The sequence below is a fragment of the Lutjanus erythropterus genome, chromosome 6 (genome assembly GCF_056507025.1).
Source record: "Lutjanus erythropterus isolate fLutEry1 chromosome 6, fLutEry1.hap2, whole genome shotgun sequence".
NCBI lineage: Eukaryota > Metazoa > Chordata > Actinopteri > Lutjaniformes > Lutjanidae > Lutjanus > Lutjanus erythropterus.
Window position 1 is genome coordinate 38386693 of NC_139322.1, and position 17504 is coordinate 38404196.

The following is a 17504-nucleotide window of genomic DNA, read 5'->3' on the forward strand; positions in this document are numbered from 1 at the left end:
ATTGTGGGCAATGTAGGCACATGGTTTTGACAAGGAAGAAGCGTGGTGCAAGAATGCATGACAATAAAAAAGAAATCTGTGGCTCTGCTGCATCGATTTGGATCCTTTTTTTTTCTCCAAACTGTCCATTGTGACTCTGATGTGATGCTAAATTGGTGTATCACTCTTAAAAATGTGGTCACAGTGCAAGTGGCTTTAGTTGTTCAAAGCATTTGTTCATAAGAATATCTAGTTTCCAGTTAGATCAGAGATTTAAAGTGTAGCTAGTTTAATATTGACTTCTGCCACATGTTGAAACTGTCTCTGTTTAAATGTTTTCATTAGATGCTGTTCAACCTTTTCTCTCTTAATAATCTAATAATTATTTATGCAATTTTTAAAGCAAAAATGCAACTGGAACAACCACTCCTTTCAGTTCCTCAAATCTGAACAATGACTTTAATTTATTTTATTTTTTTTATAAATACTGATGATAATGGTTTTAAACTGAATGACTGTCGATTGGACGACTAGTGTGACATAGATCATGGCAAGCTATTTTAACATTTAATCACTAGTGGCAACTTAGTTTTCTCTAGAAGCAGTGACTTTTCGACACTTCAAATTTTGATGTCCAAATGTTAATTTAAGCTATCTTTAAAACAACTTCAACATGTTACACATACATTTTCACATGTAGAAATTAAATTTGACTATGGAAAGCACTTTTAACATGTAATCAGTGGGGCTTAAAGTGGTGATATAGCTTTGACTTGTGAAAATGTCTTTTTGATGTGTCTAACTGGTGAAGGTACTACTTGTTGTAACTTTGGGAAAATGTGAACACAGGCTCATTTCATCTGATTTCATAGAGAATCTGACCTCATGAGACATTAAGAAAAATTATATAGAAATGTCTGATCTTCTCTCTGATGGTCTTATTAACTTATACAGGTTACATAGAGGCATCAGTAATAAACTAAGACTGCTTCATAACGAGTTAAAACTCTTTGCAGCACCTTTAAGATACCTGTAAAATAATTTTACATGTTACAATATATATTTTCACATGTAGAAATTAAATTTCAACTAGGGAAAGCTGTTTTAACATTTAATCGTAGGGCTGACTAGTAGAGATTCAGTTTTCACTAGAGGAACTGACATTTCAACACGTCTTTTCCACCAGTGGAAACTGAAATGTTGATCAATATTTAACATGTTGACCAGTGAGAACTGAGTTTTAGATGTCATCAAGTAGAACTGCAACTAGTAAATATAACATTGTGGAATTTTGAATTCTAACTAGTCAAAAAGCAATTGTTGATATCTACAATTGCTATTACCGCTACTAATTGAGAATTATAGATATCTGTAACTGAGTTGGAATAGAAGTCAATGGTAAAAGTTGTAAATGGTTGTAATTAGACATTTCCACTGGGAAATGAATTGAAGATAGGCTAAAGACAGAATTTCACCCAGTAGCTATGACATTATGGATATGTTGGCCTTGAATTATAAGTAGTCAATATCTACAATTGCTGTTACTGCTGATGATTAAATCTTGTTAAAGGCTTGTCATACACACACACATACCTTTGAGTTTGAATGAAGTCAATGGTAAAAGTTCTCACAATCGACATTTCCACCAAGAAATTAACTGCTGATATCAATAATCAATATTCTGACTAATGAGATATTTGTTGCAGATATCTTTAAGAACTGCAACTAGTAAAAGTTACATTATGAATATGCTGGCTTGGAATTCTACATAGTCAAAACTCAATTGTTGGTATCTGCAATTGCTTTATAGATATCTATAACTGAGTTTGAATAGAAGTCAATGGTAGATGTTGTAACTGGTTGTAATTAAGAGATCTACAATTAACATTTCCACTACGAAATGAATTGCTGATCTTAATAATTAAAATCTCACTAGTGAGAAAGGAGTATCTTTAATTACAATTGGATATGCTGCCCAGTATCTACAAATACAAACAATTACTGCTACTGATTAAATTTTAAAAAGGATTGTCATACATAGACATTCAGTTTTATAACATGTCAAAATTGAATTATATGTATCTAACTGAGTTTGAATAGAAGTCAATGGTAAAAGTTGACATTTTTACCAGGAAATGAAATGTCAATATCAATAAATGAGTTGTACCTTTAATTAGAACTGCAACATCATGGATATGTTGGCTTGGAATTCTAACTAGTGAAAAAGCATCTGCTGACATCTACAACTGCATTATAGATATCTATAACTGAGTTTGAATAGAACTCAACAGTTAAAGTTGTAAGTGGTTGTAATTAAGTTACAGAGATCTACAACTGACAATTCCACTGAGAAATTAAGTGCTGATATCAATAATTTATACTATTACTGCTAATGATTAAATGTTAAAAAGGCTTGCCATCCATAGACTTTCAGTTTTATAACACAAATTGAATTGTAGATATTTTTAATTGAGTCTGAATAGAAGTCAATGGTTTGACTGGTGAGTTATAAGTTTATTGACATCTTTTAGATATCTCTAGTAAAATGAAATTATGGGTATGTTGGCTTGGAATTCTGAGTCAAAAAGCAATCATTGATATCTACAATTATTATTACTGTGACTGATTAAATATTAAAGGGGGCGTCCACTAATAGATGTCCAGTTTTAACCTACATGCCTCCACATGTTCTCACAGTAGACCTGTGGGTGGCGTCATTCCACAGCAGGTGTCATTCAGCACCAGCACACCCATGTTAATATGTCTCCCATGCTGCCAAAGCTCAAGCAGAACCACTACCACATGTTGAATGTGTGCATTTCACTGTGGTGTTCAAGCAGCACTCCCGGCGTCGCGGCAGTCTTCCTCACGTTTGCCGGCGACCTAGTGAAGTCAGAGGGGAGCGTTAGAAGGGCTTGGAGGGGTTGGGAAACTGACCGCCACTATCACCGACCCATCTACACCGACCCAGAGGAGGAATGGAAACACACACATGCTGAGAAGTAAAGCAGCGGCAGTAAAGAGCCAAAGCCGACCCAAAGATTTCTTGTTAATTTAATTGAGTAATTCAATATAAAACATCATCAAAACGCAGGAGGAAAAAAAAAGGAATAGCAGATAAAGACTTCTGGCAAAGTGAGCGCACAGTCCATGCCGACCAGAGACGAACACTTAGCCTGCAGCACGACCTTCATCTCTGTGTGTAAGGACATCTGTAAACAGGTAGCTGTTTCACATGATGACAGACAGAATGGACTTTTAGCACCACCTCACCTCTAATTTAGCCTTTTGTAGTTTGCAGGATCATTTTTTGCTTTAGGTCGATCCATGACAATCTTCTCACTTATAGGAACAGCTCAACCCCAAAATCAAAACTACATATTTTTCCCCTGTAGTGCTGTTTATCCATCTAGATAGTTTTGGTGTGAGTTGCAGAGTTTTGGAGATATGAGCTGTAGAGATGCTTGCCTCCTCTCCAATATAATGGGACTAAATTGCACTCAACTAGTGGTGCTCAAAGCGCTAAAAATAATACATTTAAAAAATTCAAAACCAGTGTCTCTTTCTATCATCATATCATGACTCAGTTACTCAAGATAATCCACAGATCTTGTTGTGAGCAGTTACATGTGGGAACTAGGGTGTCACGATGCCATAATTTCAAACTAAAAAAACGACACTTGATACCTCTTTTGATACCACAGTGAAAGAAAATTAGTCCCAGGCACACAAAATAGGTTAGATTTTTTTTTCTTTTTCTTTTTCTTGAATAATCAACCTGCACACAGTGCTGGTACAAAAAAAGTCACTGAACAGTCTGGTTTTGCAGAGAGTCAAATTTAAGGCAGGAAAATTAAGTCTGAAGGTCTGTGGATTTTCTTGTGTAACCAGGGAATGAGTTGTGGAAAGAGACACTGGTGCTGAATTTTTCTCTCTTTTGAGCACCACAGGCCGAGTGCCATTTAATTCCATCATATTAGAGAGAAGGCAGACATATCTACAGCTGATACCTCCAAATCTCTGCAGCTGACACACACACACAAAAATCTAAATGGATAAACAGCAGGACAGGCAAAGGGGAAAAAAGTATTTTGATTTGGAGGTGAGCTGTCCCTTTAAAGGACCAGTAAGGTTTATTCCAGCTTGGGTTTTATCTTTCATAGCTCTGGACAGCCAGATGATCTACTGTTTACTTTGTGCCTTTGTTTGCCTGACCTGAAAGTGTGTTCACAGCTTGTCTGGTCATCTGTGTTGGATCTATTTTTCATGATATCATACAACATTTGTGTGTTGGTTCTTGGTGAGCAGCACGTTCTCACGACTGATAGTTCTGATGATTGGAGCTACGAAAAATTAAATTCAAGCTGTAAGAAAGTTTTACTTTGAAGAGTCATTTTAAAGGGCAGTACCAATGTTATGGCTCATTTACAACAAATAAGGCTCATGTCATTTTTACTCCAAACCAGTAAGAGAAGCATGCTTTTCTTGGCCTGCTGTAGTATTTTAGGTTTAAAGGGACAGTTCAACCCAATCAAAAATAGATTTTCCTCTTATCTCTAGTGCAGCATATCCATTTAGATAGTTTTGCTGTGAGCTGCAGAGTTTTGTCTCCTGTGTCTTCAGTGTAATGGGACTTTTCAAGATAATCCACAGGCCTTGTTGTGAGCAGTTTAATGTAGGAACTACTTTCTTTCTACTGAACTACACCCACCAAGCGTATCACCACGCAGAAGGAGGCATGCGTCTGCTCATGGATGAGAGGCTCGTGCTTGTGATAGCTTGGGATGTAAACATTAATGGCATCCTTCTCGAATGAGCTGCAACGTTAGCACCACTGAGCTAGCTAGTGCGGTGATACGGTTGGTGTGTGAAGTTCGGTGGAAGAGGAAAAATATGTATTTTCTAGATCTGGAGTAAACTGACCCTTTCAGTTTCCTGAATTGTTTTTTCTTAGCCTTAAAGGAGTCAATGGTTTACATTATTTTAGTTACGGTGTAAAACCCACTAGAAGTCATGAATCACAGTGAGCATTAAAGGTGCTGTTATTTTTGTCAAAGTGCAGGGATGTGTTGTAACACGTGCATCTTCATGTGTGTGCACAAGATACAAACACATCAGGAAGCCACTCGAAAACAATTTTACAGTGTACTTTTATATGCTGTTTGTGCAGGTTCCACTGGGCACAGCTGAATGTTTGTGATTTCAGCAGACACACTGCAGTGTGTTTCAAAAATGTTCTAGAAGCAGCTCTCCGCTCTGCTTTGCTTCAATCACATGCCTAGTCCAGTCCTAGTCTAGTATGTTGGAGGCCACCTTGGGCTGCACAGAGCAGATCAAACCAGGCAGGAAGTCAGACACTGAATCAGCAGTCAATTTTCAAAATAAAACTAGCGACTGTAAAAAGAGATGAATAAATAACCCATTTGCCTGTATACTTCACTAGTCAATGGTAGAAGTGTAAAAGTCAAGGAAAAATGACCAAACTGGCAAAACCTAAGCAAGTCAACAAAATCGACAAAGAAAGTGTCAACTTCTGAAATGCTCCAGGTGTGGTATGAAGCCGTGTGGAGGACGGATAAAAACCATGTCGCAGACCTGACGTCACAGAACTGTGCCCGGTGGAATCGAGGCGCAACACCTCACTGAACAATAACGTAACTTACAAAAATAAAAGCAGACTCGACGTCCACTGGAATGGATTACCCAACTCAAACAAGTCTCTGTCAACTGACTTAGACTATTATGGAATGAATGAAAGGTAATGGCTTCCATGAAGAAAGACAAACAACATGCTGGAATTTTTTTTAAAAAAGTGTTTAACTTTGGAAAATGTTCCTTTGATGAAGTTAAAGGTCCAGTGTGTAAGATTAAAGCATTTATTGGCAGAATATGGCAAAAATGGAATATTCTACAACCGCAACAATTAATTGATTATGAATCAATCATTAAATTAACTGCCAATTATTTTTTTGTTTTTAGAAAAAAAAGTCAAACTTGTCTGATTTCAGCTTCTCAAATGTGAATAGTTTCTTCCCTCCTCTCTGACAGTAAACTGAGTATCTCTGGCTTGTGGGCAATAATGATGTTGGGAAACAATGATCAACATTTTAGACCATTTTCTGACGTTTTATGATCCAAACAACTAATCGATTAATTGAAAAAATAATCAACAGATTAACAAAAATAATATGTTTGTTGCATAAGTATGTTTCCATCAGTGTATAATCACCTGAAAATAAGAATAGTTGTGTTGTTGCTACCTTAGAAGGAGCCCTTTATCTGAGCAGAGGATGTAGATCCTCCTCCATGTTGAACCACCATGTTTCTACAGCAGCCCAAAAGGGACAAACCAAACACTGGCTTTTGTGTTTTTCATGAGTTTCGCTGCCAAAGCAGGTTCGTCAACACATTTAGGAAGGGGATAGAGAGACGAGGCAAGGTTCAATGTTTACATGTTTTTGCCATTTGTCAAGTTGGTTGGAAATCTGATTGCCTGAAGTCAATTTTTACTTGCTGCTGTACAAACTGTTTTATTTATTAACAGTTTTCAAATAATAACAAAGACTAAAGTTAATTGTCATGTTTAATATAAGGTTGTGCAGGGCTGGAAATTAACTTTTTAAGAAAATTGCGAAAAAAGTTGAAGGTGATGTTTTTAAATGTCTCACTGTGTCTAAAACCCAAAGATATTCAGTTTAATATGATAAAGAAAAGCAGGAAATCTCCATATTTGAGAGGCTGAAAAAAGTATTTTGTATGAAAATTTACTTCATCAGTAAGTATCTGGTAAAAAAAAATTGTTATAGTTCAAGTCTTTTTTACAACTCGCACAGTGGGGAAAGTGAGTGGCCAGATTCAGTTGCCTGACATGGTAATTTAACTTGCCCTGGTCAAGCAGGCAACCCTTATTGTTGAGCCATGTGAGGTGTTTGTAGTTTGCAAGTTCATACTAGATGCCACTAAATCCTACACACTGGTCCTTTGAGTATACGTGATTTATTGTAAATGAAAAAACACTGGTACGGTCCCTTTAAGAAAGCTAAATCAGAACAATGTGGACGTCAAAATTAGAGAGAATCTGACTGTTGTGCTTGTTTTTCTTTCATTGTGACCAACAGATGCTCGACATTCCACGATGGACATGAGGTGCAGTCCAGCAGGTGGTGTGTGTGTGTGTGTGTGTGTGTGTGTGTGTGTGTGTGTGTGTGTGTGTGTGTGTGCGTGTGTGTCTGTGTGTGTGTGTGTGTGTGCGTGTGTGCTAAAATGACAGCGTGGACCAAATGTTTAATTGTAAACTCTGAGGTCTGTGATCTGGAATGAAGGCTACTGTTCTAATGTTGCTCTGATCTCATTTTTCAATCGCTCACAGTCTCTGTATCGGCTCCTTCACCACAGAATAGAAACTGTGAACTCGACTTTTTCGTGAGAGGGGACAGGGGAGGTGTGCGAGGCCAATTGTGCCAACCCGCTCCAGACGTGTACCACATGAAGTTCACTCGCAGAGAAGGTGAAAGTCAAAAACTGAGAGACCAACCCACAGAGAGAGAGAGCATCAAGAGAGAGGAAATCTTTGCCACCACACACACGTAAAAAAAAACAAACGGAGCAGAGCAGATCAGTTTGCAGTTTTTTTTGCTTCCAGTTGTGTTTTCGTACAGCTGTTTATACCTTGCTCCTGAAGAGGGGCTTGGCGCCGGGGCCACAGTACTCGTTGTATATGAGCTTGAAGAGGAACAGGTGGAAGAGCGTGATGAGCGACGCCACGCTGAACCAGAAGAGGAAGGGCAGCCCCGGGTACCTGTTGGCCATATGCTCCTCGTGGGCAAGGATGGCCTTGAGGTGCAGGGTGTGGCGGAGGTCCTGCAGGTGGCGCAGGTCTGTGGAGATGTAGAGCAGCGGCGTGATGGGCTGCGTCACCATCACGGGGAAAGTGTGGCCCTTGATCTCCGACGTCAGCTCCACGGGCTCATTGAGGCAGCCAGCCTCGCAGGCGTACAGCTTCACCGGCTTCTCCTGCGGCTTCACCGACACGTGGAGGAACGGCTTTCCCTCCATGTCCAGCAGCACCGCCAGGTTCATGAGGTCCTGGTTGTAGTGGATCCCTCTCAGGGCGTAGCTGTTGTGCAGCACGTCCGGGTCCGCCTGGAACTGGAGGTGATTCTCCGTGAACTGGAGGCCGCCGAAGCTGAGCACCATCCCCTGCATGGTGCCGTGGGCCCCGGCCGCTACCAGCACCTTGCAGCCTCTCTTCTGCAGGGTGAGGGTCCACAGCGTGAACAGCTGCAGAATCTGGGCGGTGCTGCTCACCCGCTCGGGCCACAGGTTCTCGGCGTGCATGGTGGCGTGGCCGCTGAAGCAGTGGTCGGCGTAGTTGAGGCTGGACTCGAGGCGAGTGCGCTCCTCACCGCTCAGCCTGCGGTCCAGCAGGGGGGCCATGGAGGAGGACAGGATGTAGTAAAGGGTGGTGTTGACTGTGCGGCTTGATGGCGTGTGGGAGTCTGTGATCTTCCTCATCTCAACACCTGGAGGAACAAACAAGCAGAAAAAACTGAGACTGATTGCTCTGACTGTCAAATATTATTCCTGAACATGGTTACAATAAAGGGACAGTTCACCCCAAAATCAAAAATGCACGTTTTCCTCTGGCCTGTAGGGCTTTTGGTGTGAGTTTAGGAGATATCAGCTGTGGAGATGTCTGCCTTCTGTCCAATATAGTGGAACTATATGACACTACCCCTGCGGTGTAGGGAGAGGAATTATAAGCTCATCAGGTAGGTGCAAGGCTTTCACGCCTGCATACTTACTCCGTGAAACTGACAACATTAAAATCATACTCAGATGTTTGAATAATGGAAACTGCAGAAAAACTGCATAGAAAAAATATGCAGAACCGCAATAAAAAAGCCAAGATGCCATCTTCAAATGTTTTGTTTTACTCATAGAGGAGTAAAGAAACCAGAAAATATTCACATTTAAGAAGCTGGAATCAGAGAATTTTAACTTCTTTTTCCTAATAAATTACTCAAACCACTTAATCAATTATAAAGGTAGTTGGCGATTAATTTAACAATCAAATAATAACTGATTACTTGATTAATTGTTGCAGCTGTAATGAAAATATCAAATTCATCATCTCATTTATGAAATCTGCATGACCTACACACAAAAATTACAATAGATAGAAAGATAAAAGGTAAAAAGTGCTCAAAGTGCTGTTTTTTATATATTTTTTTAACACAACAGCTCAACAGTAAAGTCTCTTTCCAAAAGTCATGAACTGGTTACTCAAAATAATCCACAGACCTTGCTGTGAGCAGTTTCACGTAGGAACTACTTTCTGCAATAGAATCTACTCGGACTACTTTATTTTCTACTAGAAAGAAAGTAGTTTCTACAGGACACTGTCCACTGCAAGGTCTGTGGATTATATTTATTAATGGGGTCATGATTTTTGATAAGAGACAATGGGTTTGAATTCATCATGTTTTTTATTTTTATTTCAATTATTTATTGATGTTATTTTTTTTGGTGCTTTGAGCACCTCAAGCTTAGTGTCATTTAGTCCCATTATACTGAAGAGAAGGCAGAAACCTCTACAGCTGATATCTCCCAAACTGCAACTCATGCAAAAACTCTCAATGGATCAACAGCACCACAGGCCAGAGGCCGAAATATGTATTATTTGATATAGGGGTGAACTGTCCCTTTAACTCAAAGTCCACTTACAATCTTTTGATCATAATTACTTTATAGACACCTTCCCATCTATGCAAATGAAATGTAGTTAAAAATTAACTACATTTTATTATATACTCTTTTTGCATGAGATGAAAATGTGCTGTATGTTGTGTTTGGGATCTGTGCAGCTGGGAGCCAGACTGTGGAAAAGGTCAGTTTGAAGTAAGACTTCCAGTCAGTGAGTGGAGTGAGTGGAGTAAAGTGAAGTGAAGTATCCTCCCTGTAGTGTGACCAGCATCATATTTTATGTCACGTCAAGCATGAATGCTCCAAATGTTTTCACTGTGCTTGATTGTGCACCTCTGAATTTTTGGAACCAGTCGGCCTGGTGTGAGCCGTGCCTCTCATTTCAATATGAAGGAAGACTGGGCGAGCAGGACTGCCCTTACAAACAAAATATGTAAAGACCATTGTGTAGTGATTAGAGACTATGTCAAAGCTACAGAAAGATCTGCAGCTGACTGCACTCTTACACACAACATAGTGTTAAAACTGCAGGGTTATTATAAAGCACTTTCAACATACCTAAACCAAAAATTTCCAGACTCTCAGAGCCTTTAAAAAAAAAAAAAAATCAGAAATGCTATTACAAATCCCTTTATACCCACAGCAATATTGTCACTTTATATTATGAGCTGTTCATATAAACTTTTGATTGGATGTTTTGATCATGAGTAAGGGATCAGCAGAGGTCGTGTCTAGCTACAAATGACAAATATGGTGATGGGATCTTTTCATTTGAAACATTAAAGTATTTTTGGTCTGTATGAATGATTGTGTACTTTGGGAACTACCAGACAGCTGCTCTTTTGGATATAGTTTAGTTTTTACTTTGGATCGACAGGTGTGCAAACAGTACACCTTAACTTGTCAGGAAGCAGTTTGTTGTTTAAACACCCAGCTATATGATGTGGCACTTAGAGTCGAGTTTGTGTTGATGACTTTAAGTCCATTATTTACTCTGCTTTATATGTACTTGGTCTTTACCAACTCCTCCTGAGAAATATAATAAAACCTTTTAGATGCTACATGTAGCTGCAGCTGCATTTCCTTGTTGATAGGATGCATTGGCCTCACAATATGGCTGTATTCCCCATCACTATACATGTAAATAATGAACAGAACATCTCCCCTCATGTCGCCTTTGCCCGTGTCATTTTTAATAGTCATAAGTGGCGAGCTCCATGGTCAGCATGTGCAGCCATGTTGGATAATGACATTATTCACAGAGTATTTTTCTTGTATGCCCTCTGGTGTTATGGAGAATACTGCAATGAACAACAACATATTTATCCTGTTAGATATTTGTGTGTATTTTTTTCATAATTAGCATATGAATTCTTGACTTAAGAAAAAAAAAAAGTGTTCAGAAGACCACCAAAGTGACCTTTGACCACCAAACTCTCAGTTCATCTTTGAGACCAAATGAACACTTATGTCAGATGTGAAGAAATTCCCGCAGGGTGTTCTTGAGATCCCATTGACAAGAATGGGCTGAGAAGACACAATGTCACTGTCCATACAAACATAAATGTACATAAATTATTTTAAAAAGTTTATTAAAGCTTTTTTCCATAATTATGAGTCACAGAGGTCCTTCAGCATACAGCCACGAACGTGCACAAAAAAAATTAGGCCGATCGATCCGGTAGTATTCAAGATAAGCTGCTGACAAACTGTAGTTCCAGTTATCACACACACACACACACACACACACACACACACACACACACACACACACGAACCAATGGAAGTGTTTGCATGATCTCAGCCTGGTGGAGATATAATAGTGTTGCATAGAGTTTTAAAAAAAAAGAAGCTTATCAGATTTAACTGGACTGTTCCTGTGCATTCAAAAGTGTGAGTAATACGTGAAGTCAGGCCAATCCTTCATCCAGGACACGGTCAAACCACACACCACAGCTGTCTGCTACGCTCTGCTGCTGCTGCCAAACAGCCTGCTCCTCCCTCATTACAAGGCAGACCCAGCAAAAGCACAAACTGTTTGCTGTCCTGCCTCTAAAATGGAGAAACACGCACTCCACTGACATTAATTACACTGTGACTTGATTTCTTTTAAAATAGAATCAAACATTTGCCTATTTTGATCAGTTTATGAAAGCATTGAGTCTTGTAAGGCTAAGCAGCCTTCAAAGTGTAGTACAATTTAGAATTTTAGCTTCTTTTGTTAAAAGAAAATGTGAGCTAACACCTGTTAAGTGAGTCTACTAGGGATGTGCCAATCCGATACTCAGCATTGGCTCAGTGGACCGGATATTTGGGGGAAGAAGTATGATCCAGTGTGACTGACTATCCTCCAACTAAACTTAAAGGAACAGGCTGTAAAAAGAGAGCGGTGTCTCAGTGACACAGATGAGCAGCATGTGTCACATGAGCAGTAGCTAGGATGAGTGAGAGACCACAGGAGTTATTTTAAACTCAAGGAAGAAAAAAGCAAAACAGCTGAGTGACATTTGTGCATGTGTTGTAAACTGTCATTTTGATTGGCTAAACGGTGCTGACCAATCAAAAACATTGCTTTAAGTACTCTGAATGAAATAGCTGTAATAAAAAGAAGCTGCAATATTGCATAAATGATCATGCTGTGTGAAGTATTGTTTCCTTCATGTGAGTATCAGAATATCTGAATGAATTTCAGATGGCTAACCCTTAAATGGGAAAACACATATGAATATTTTAACTAATTAACTGTTATTTCCTGATGAGTCGAGGCTAAAATAGCAACATTTAATTTTCTGAAGTGTGACCTTTTCTTTCCAATTTACACTGCCTGTTTAGAATTTAAATTTAACACGTTCCTGTGTTTTTTAATAATTCATGTGCCAACCTTCAAAACATTTAAATAATGAATGAGCTACTTTCTTTTATGTTTTGCATAAAAAAACCTGAACAATAGTCATTCACATATGTTTGGAACACCAGGAACAAATCTAGTCTTTGAGTACACAACAAGTTATTAACATTTACAAACAAAAAATCGTATTCCTGTTTTGATCCAACCATTTTCCCTGTGGTTCCCCTACAGTGGCGACATCCTATCAGCAATGAAAGCTGAGAAAACAGGAAAAGTTTTGAGCATTTCAACCAGTGACCATACAGAAATGTGTACACCGGTGAAATAATCAATGATACACATGTAAGAGTAAAATATTAAAAGAGTTTAGACCTCAAAACATAAGTATATGTGTGAGTGACTGTCCCTGTTTTATACCCCTATTATTAGCCACCATTAGCAGGTTGGTTCAGCTGAGACTTCGCTTCACCAACCTGCTAATGACTCACTTTAGGTGCATCCATACAAATACATTAAGGGCTTAGTTGTTCAAAGGAGGAAAGGACAGGCTTGGACTGGTGTCTGTATCAATGCAAGGTTGCAGAATCAGTATCAGACATGAATATGTTATATAAACCCATCCCTAAACTAAGTACACATATGTCTGGTTTTGCTCCTTACACTTCCTGGTAAAGGATATGCACTTTTTTTAGACAGCCTGACATTGAGGCTCCACACAGACATTGACAGGTGCAACATTTTAAAACTAACCTAATCTCTGGACAAAGCACATGAGTAAGCATTATCTGCCATAAAATCACTTCAACCTTTATAACTACAGCGGTCAAAGTATTATTATTTTGACCAGTATGAACTGTATTTATTTGTTAAGGACCTATATATATGTAATATGTGTAATTTATTAAAGATTTTTTTTGTTTGTTTCTAAACTTGCTCTGTACCAGAAAACAGCCTTGTCCCAGACAAGAATTCACACCTTCAAACAATTTAAAAATGTGTTAAAAGCCTTCAAAATCTAAAACTAACAATACCTACTGATAACATAAGTATAAAAATGAGCTATTTAAATCATCTTTGTTTTAAATAAGGAGTTTATTGAAAAATGTTGGTCCTTAAAAGTTGTTAAGTTAAAAATTTAATCAAGCATAAAAAAGGGTTAGCTATACCCTAAGGACCCCTGTCTCATGCCCTGGTTTAAAAAAGGCAGGAATACTGCTCAATCACTGGTAAACTTTCTATTTTTATAACATGTTAACTCTGTAGTGCTTCTAAATCAAAGCTAAATAAGAATTATGGTTTAAAAATGTGTATTTTGATTAACATTAAGAAAACTCTGAGACACTTTAAAAAATAAAATGGCTACTTACTATGACTATCCTGTGAAATTAAAAATTTTTATCTGGATTTTACATCTGGAGTTGATGGTTATATGTTTAGCCCGCTACAAGGTTTACCAGCCAAGTTTGATGTTGTAAAATATATTTTCCAGCATAACTGAGGGGTAAAGATCAAACCCCCTAAAAAAAAAAGACAAAAAACCTTAACCTTGGCTCACCTGAAATGAAGAGGTCCACCCAGGCCTGCTGGTGATCCACCACCAGATCGTCCACACTGGTCCTCAGCAGCTCCCCCAGCTCCTTCTTGGCTCCCTCTCTGAGAGTGCTGAATGTCTCGTCCAGTTTGGAGGACTCGATGGGCTCTGATGTCCACACCACTGACAGGATGTTGTCCTTGTGCTCTGATTTAGCAGAGACCAGGATCCTGTTGCTCAGCTTCTTGGAGACCACCACCACCAGCACCATGCGGTTGTTCTCCACAGGCACTTTGCCGGAGGACAGCACTATCTCTTTGTCCTCCAGCTTCTCCACGCTGGTGGAGAACTTGCTACCAAAGGAGGGGTTCTCGGAGGACACATCCAACGAGGCGGGCCTGTCAGACGGGTTGTTGACGTGGATTCGCTGGAGGTAGACATTAGGTCTGCTCCTGTGTGCGATGAACTCCTCTCTGATGGTGATGCAGTCCCGGGACGACTGCAGGCCGGCCGGAGAGGCGCAGCGGACTGACAGCACAGCTCCTTTCCTGAACCACAGCATGGTGGCCTGAGCCTCGGCACGCTTCCCCTCCAAATGAACGGCAAGTCTTGGTGAGTACTCGGTCTGGTGGACCGGAGCCGAGCCGGGTTGTGAAGACGACGCCACCCACAGTTTGTTCGAGTCAATGTCAATAAGAATATGGCCATTACCTGCAGTGGTGGGAGAAGTATATGTAACAGCAGCAATACTACAGTATAAAAATACTCTGCTACAATTAAGTCTTACATTTATAATCCTACAAAAAGCATCAAAATATAGTAGTTCAGATTTGAAGTGGGGCTGAATGAGGTGCTTCTCCAGAGTCAGTTTGTTATAGTAGATACCAATCAATTCATTTCAGTCAACTGAATCCTTACACCAAAGTCATATGTTTACATAGGTGTCCATGACAATACCTTTCAAGATTTATTTAAAATTGAAATGTCACCGGTGTAACCAGTTTCAACATTTGACAAGCCTTTCTGTAAAAGACCAGATTTAAATATCAACAGCACTGATAAAGCTCATTATGTTGCAAGACCTTGGTGTCTTTGAGATATTTAGCTTTAATGCACATTTCTATTCCATTCACTTATAATCTTATTCAATGTACAGTATAATATAAAATGACACAGAATTTCATAATATTGCAGAATGAAGTAGGTAAACAGTGACACACTGCTGAGCATGAGGAGCAGCTTTAAAATACCTAAAACTCCAATAATTCTGATAGGATAAATGTTTTAGAATTAACACAATATAATTCAGGTTTACACACGCACACAAATATATGTGTAGCCCTATTTTTTTTTTTTTTTTTTGTATTTACCATTATTAAAATGTAGGTGAAAGTTTTTTAGTTTATAATTTTGGACACTAACCTTTATTGGTAAAATGTAAAATATTCTGCGTCCATTGGATATGTTTGCCACAAATGATAACCACCTTTAAAGGATCACTGCAAAATAAAGTGTATTTATACATATCCATATATTGTTTGAGATATTGATATCAGAAATGTTTTACTCCCCAACACTGGTATCAGCATCAGCCCCAGAAATGCAGTATCATCAGGCTCAGTTTATTAATTTATTATCTCTTGTATTAATAACCTAGTTAAATATGCAAAATAACTTGTACACAAAAGGCTTTAAAATAAGTGTACTCATGTCAGTAGTAGAAAACTTTCCTCTCTAATATAGTGGAGTAGAAGTAGAGAGTAGCCTAACTCAGGTTAAGTTCGGTTACCTGATACAAACGGTGTATCCAGCTGTTCCAGCGGTGTGCTGAATATGCCCTCTCCTCGCTCCACCAGAGACTTCCACCTGTGGATCTCAGCCTGCAGACACTGTCCCGCCGCCCCGCCGGGCATCGCCGAGCCGCCGAAGAACCTCCACCTGCGCTCGGCCCCCAGGTACCAGTAGAAGATGAGGAAGAGCAGCAGACCTATGAGGAGTCTCCTCGCCCAGCTGCTGGACAACAAGCCCGGCAGCCCCTTTAGTCTCTGCTGCAGCCACATTGTGTGTGTGTGAGTGTGTGACGGAAGCCCAGCTGTGAGTCGGTGTCTAAACACACCCAGGGTGCTCGGGGTGAAAGTATCTGTCGCTCAGAACATGTTCCCTGGGTGAAGGCTGACCAACTGTCTTCGCTAGCTTCTGACTGAGTTAGCTTAGCTAACGTTAGGTAGCTAACGTTGCGAGTCGAAAATGCGTCGCTGTTTCTCGCATCGTGGTTCTTGTCACATCCTTCAGCAGTTGTGTGGGATAGTCGGCAAGTTGTCGTAGCTCAGGTCATTGCGTTCTTCGGTTGCTTTCAGGTTAAAAACATCACCTGTCTCTCCGAATAACTCTGCAGCCAGCGGTGTGTCGACACTTCTGGTTTGTCACAACTGTCGTAAAGTAGAATGACACAGCAACAACCCGGAAGTGTCGCAAAAAACAGTACTTTAGTCACGAATGTAGGTCACATATGTGTTACATTTTATTAGCTTATTTTGAAGTTATCATCCATATATTATATATTTATTATTCTTATTTATTTAAATACGAAATAATATAATATAATCAGTATCTGTCTACGGTTTTTTTAAAATATTTCTTCAATGTAGATTAATAGTGGAGACACCAAAACTATGAAATATGGAATTATATGGAATTTTGTCGTAAGCAAAAATGTGAAAACAAAATATGTTTTTTCTCTTTAAGCATGTAAAATACAAAGGACTCAGAAGTTGTCTTACAAACACTGTTATTAATTCATTGATTGCAGAATATAATCTAGATTTAAGTACCTTAATTAATTAACTTAATGTAGTCAAATAAATTACATGGTCAAATGAAAAAAATATATTGTGTGTAGATGGACACCCCTTCTATTAGGTGGTGAGAAAGAGATTAAACATTTCCCATTTATGTCATTTTCATCTCAAAATAGGCTTAAATACATTGAAAGACATATTTAGTGTCAAAAATATTTTCTACTTTACTAAAAAAGCAGACATTCCACTGTTGAGATCAGTTCTCTGAAGGTTAACACATTTGGAGTTCTGGCACTTTAGTGTTAAGTTATAGTTATTTGGTAGTAATTACTATAATGTGTCCTTAGAACCATCACATACCAAATTTGTTCAGCATTTTAACTTTTAACTTTTTTTCGATAACATTACATAGCCATATGAAAGTAATATGATAATAAATAGAACAGTTTATTCAGATTGATGAGACTCTCTTAATCAGAGAACTGGACCCCAAAAGCCTCACATGTACATATAGAATGTATGTATGGCCCTGCATTTGTATCTTACTCTAGCTTGTTGTCTTGTGGCCCTGTCTTTTATAGAGGCAAGTTTTTCAAGTCTGTCTTCAAACAGTTGTTAGGTTGCTGTATCAGGACTGAACAGG

At 38.9% G+C, this 17504-nt stretch overlaps 1 protein-coding gene across 1 annotated transcript; it reads right to left on the reverse strand.

The window, feature by feature from the left end:
- Positions 1–2486: 2486 nt before the first annotated feature.
- On the reverse strand, positions 2487–16544 carry kiaa2013 (KIAA2013 ortholog). The gene is made up of 4 exons (XM_084721833.1): positions 15853–16544; positions 14088–14774; positions 7648–8501; positions 2487–2862 (listed from the first exon to the last, which is right to left on the reverse strand). Exons 1-4 carry the CDS (start codon positions 16121–16123, stop codon positions 2812–2814), a joined length of 1863 nt encoding a protein of 620 aa, XP_084577959.1. The 5' UTR covers positions 16124–16544; the 3' UTR covers positions 2487–2811.
- Positions 16545–17504: the final 960 nt, after the last annotated feature.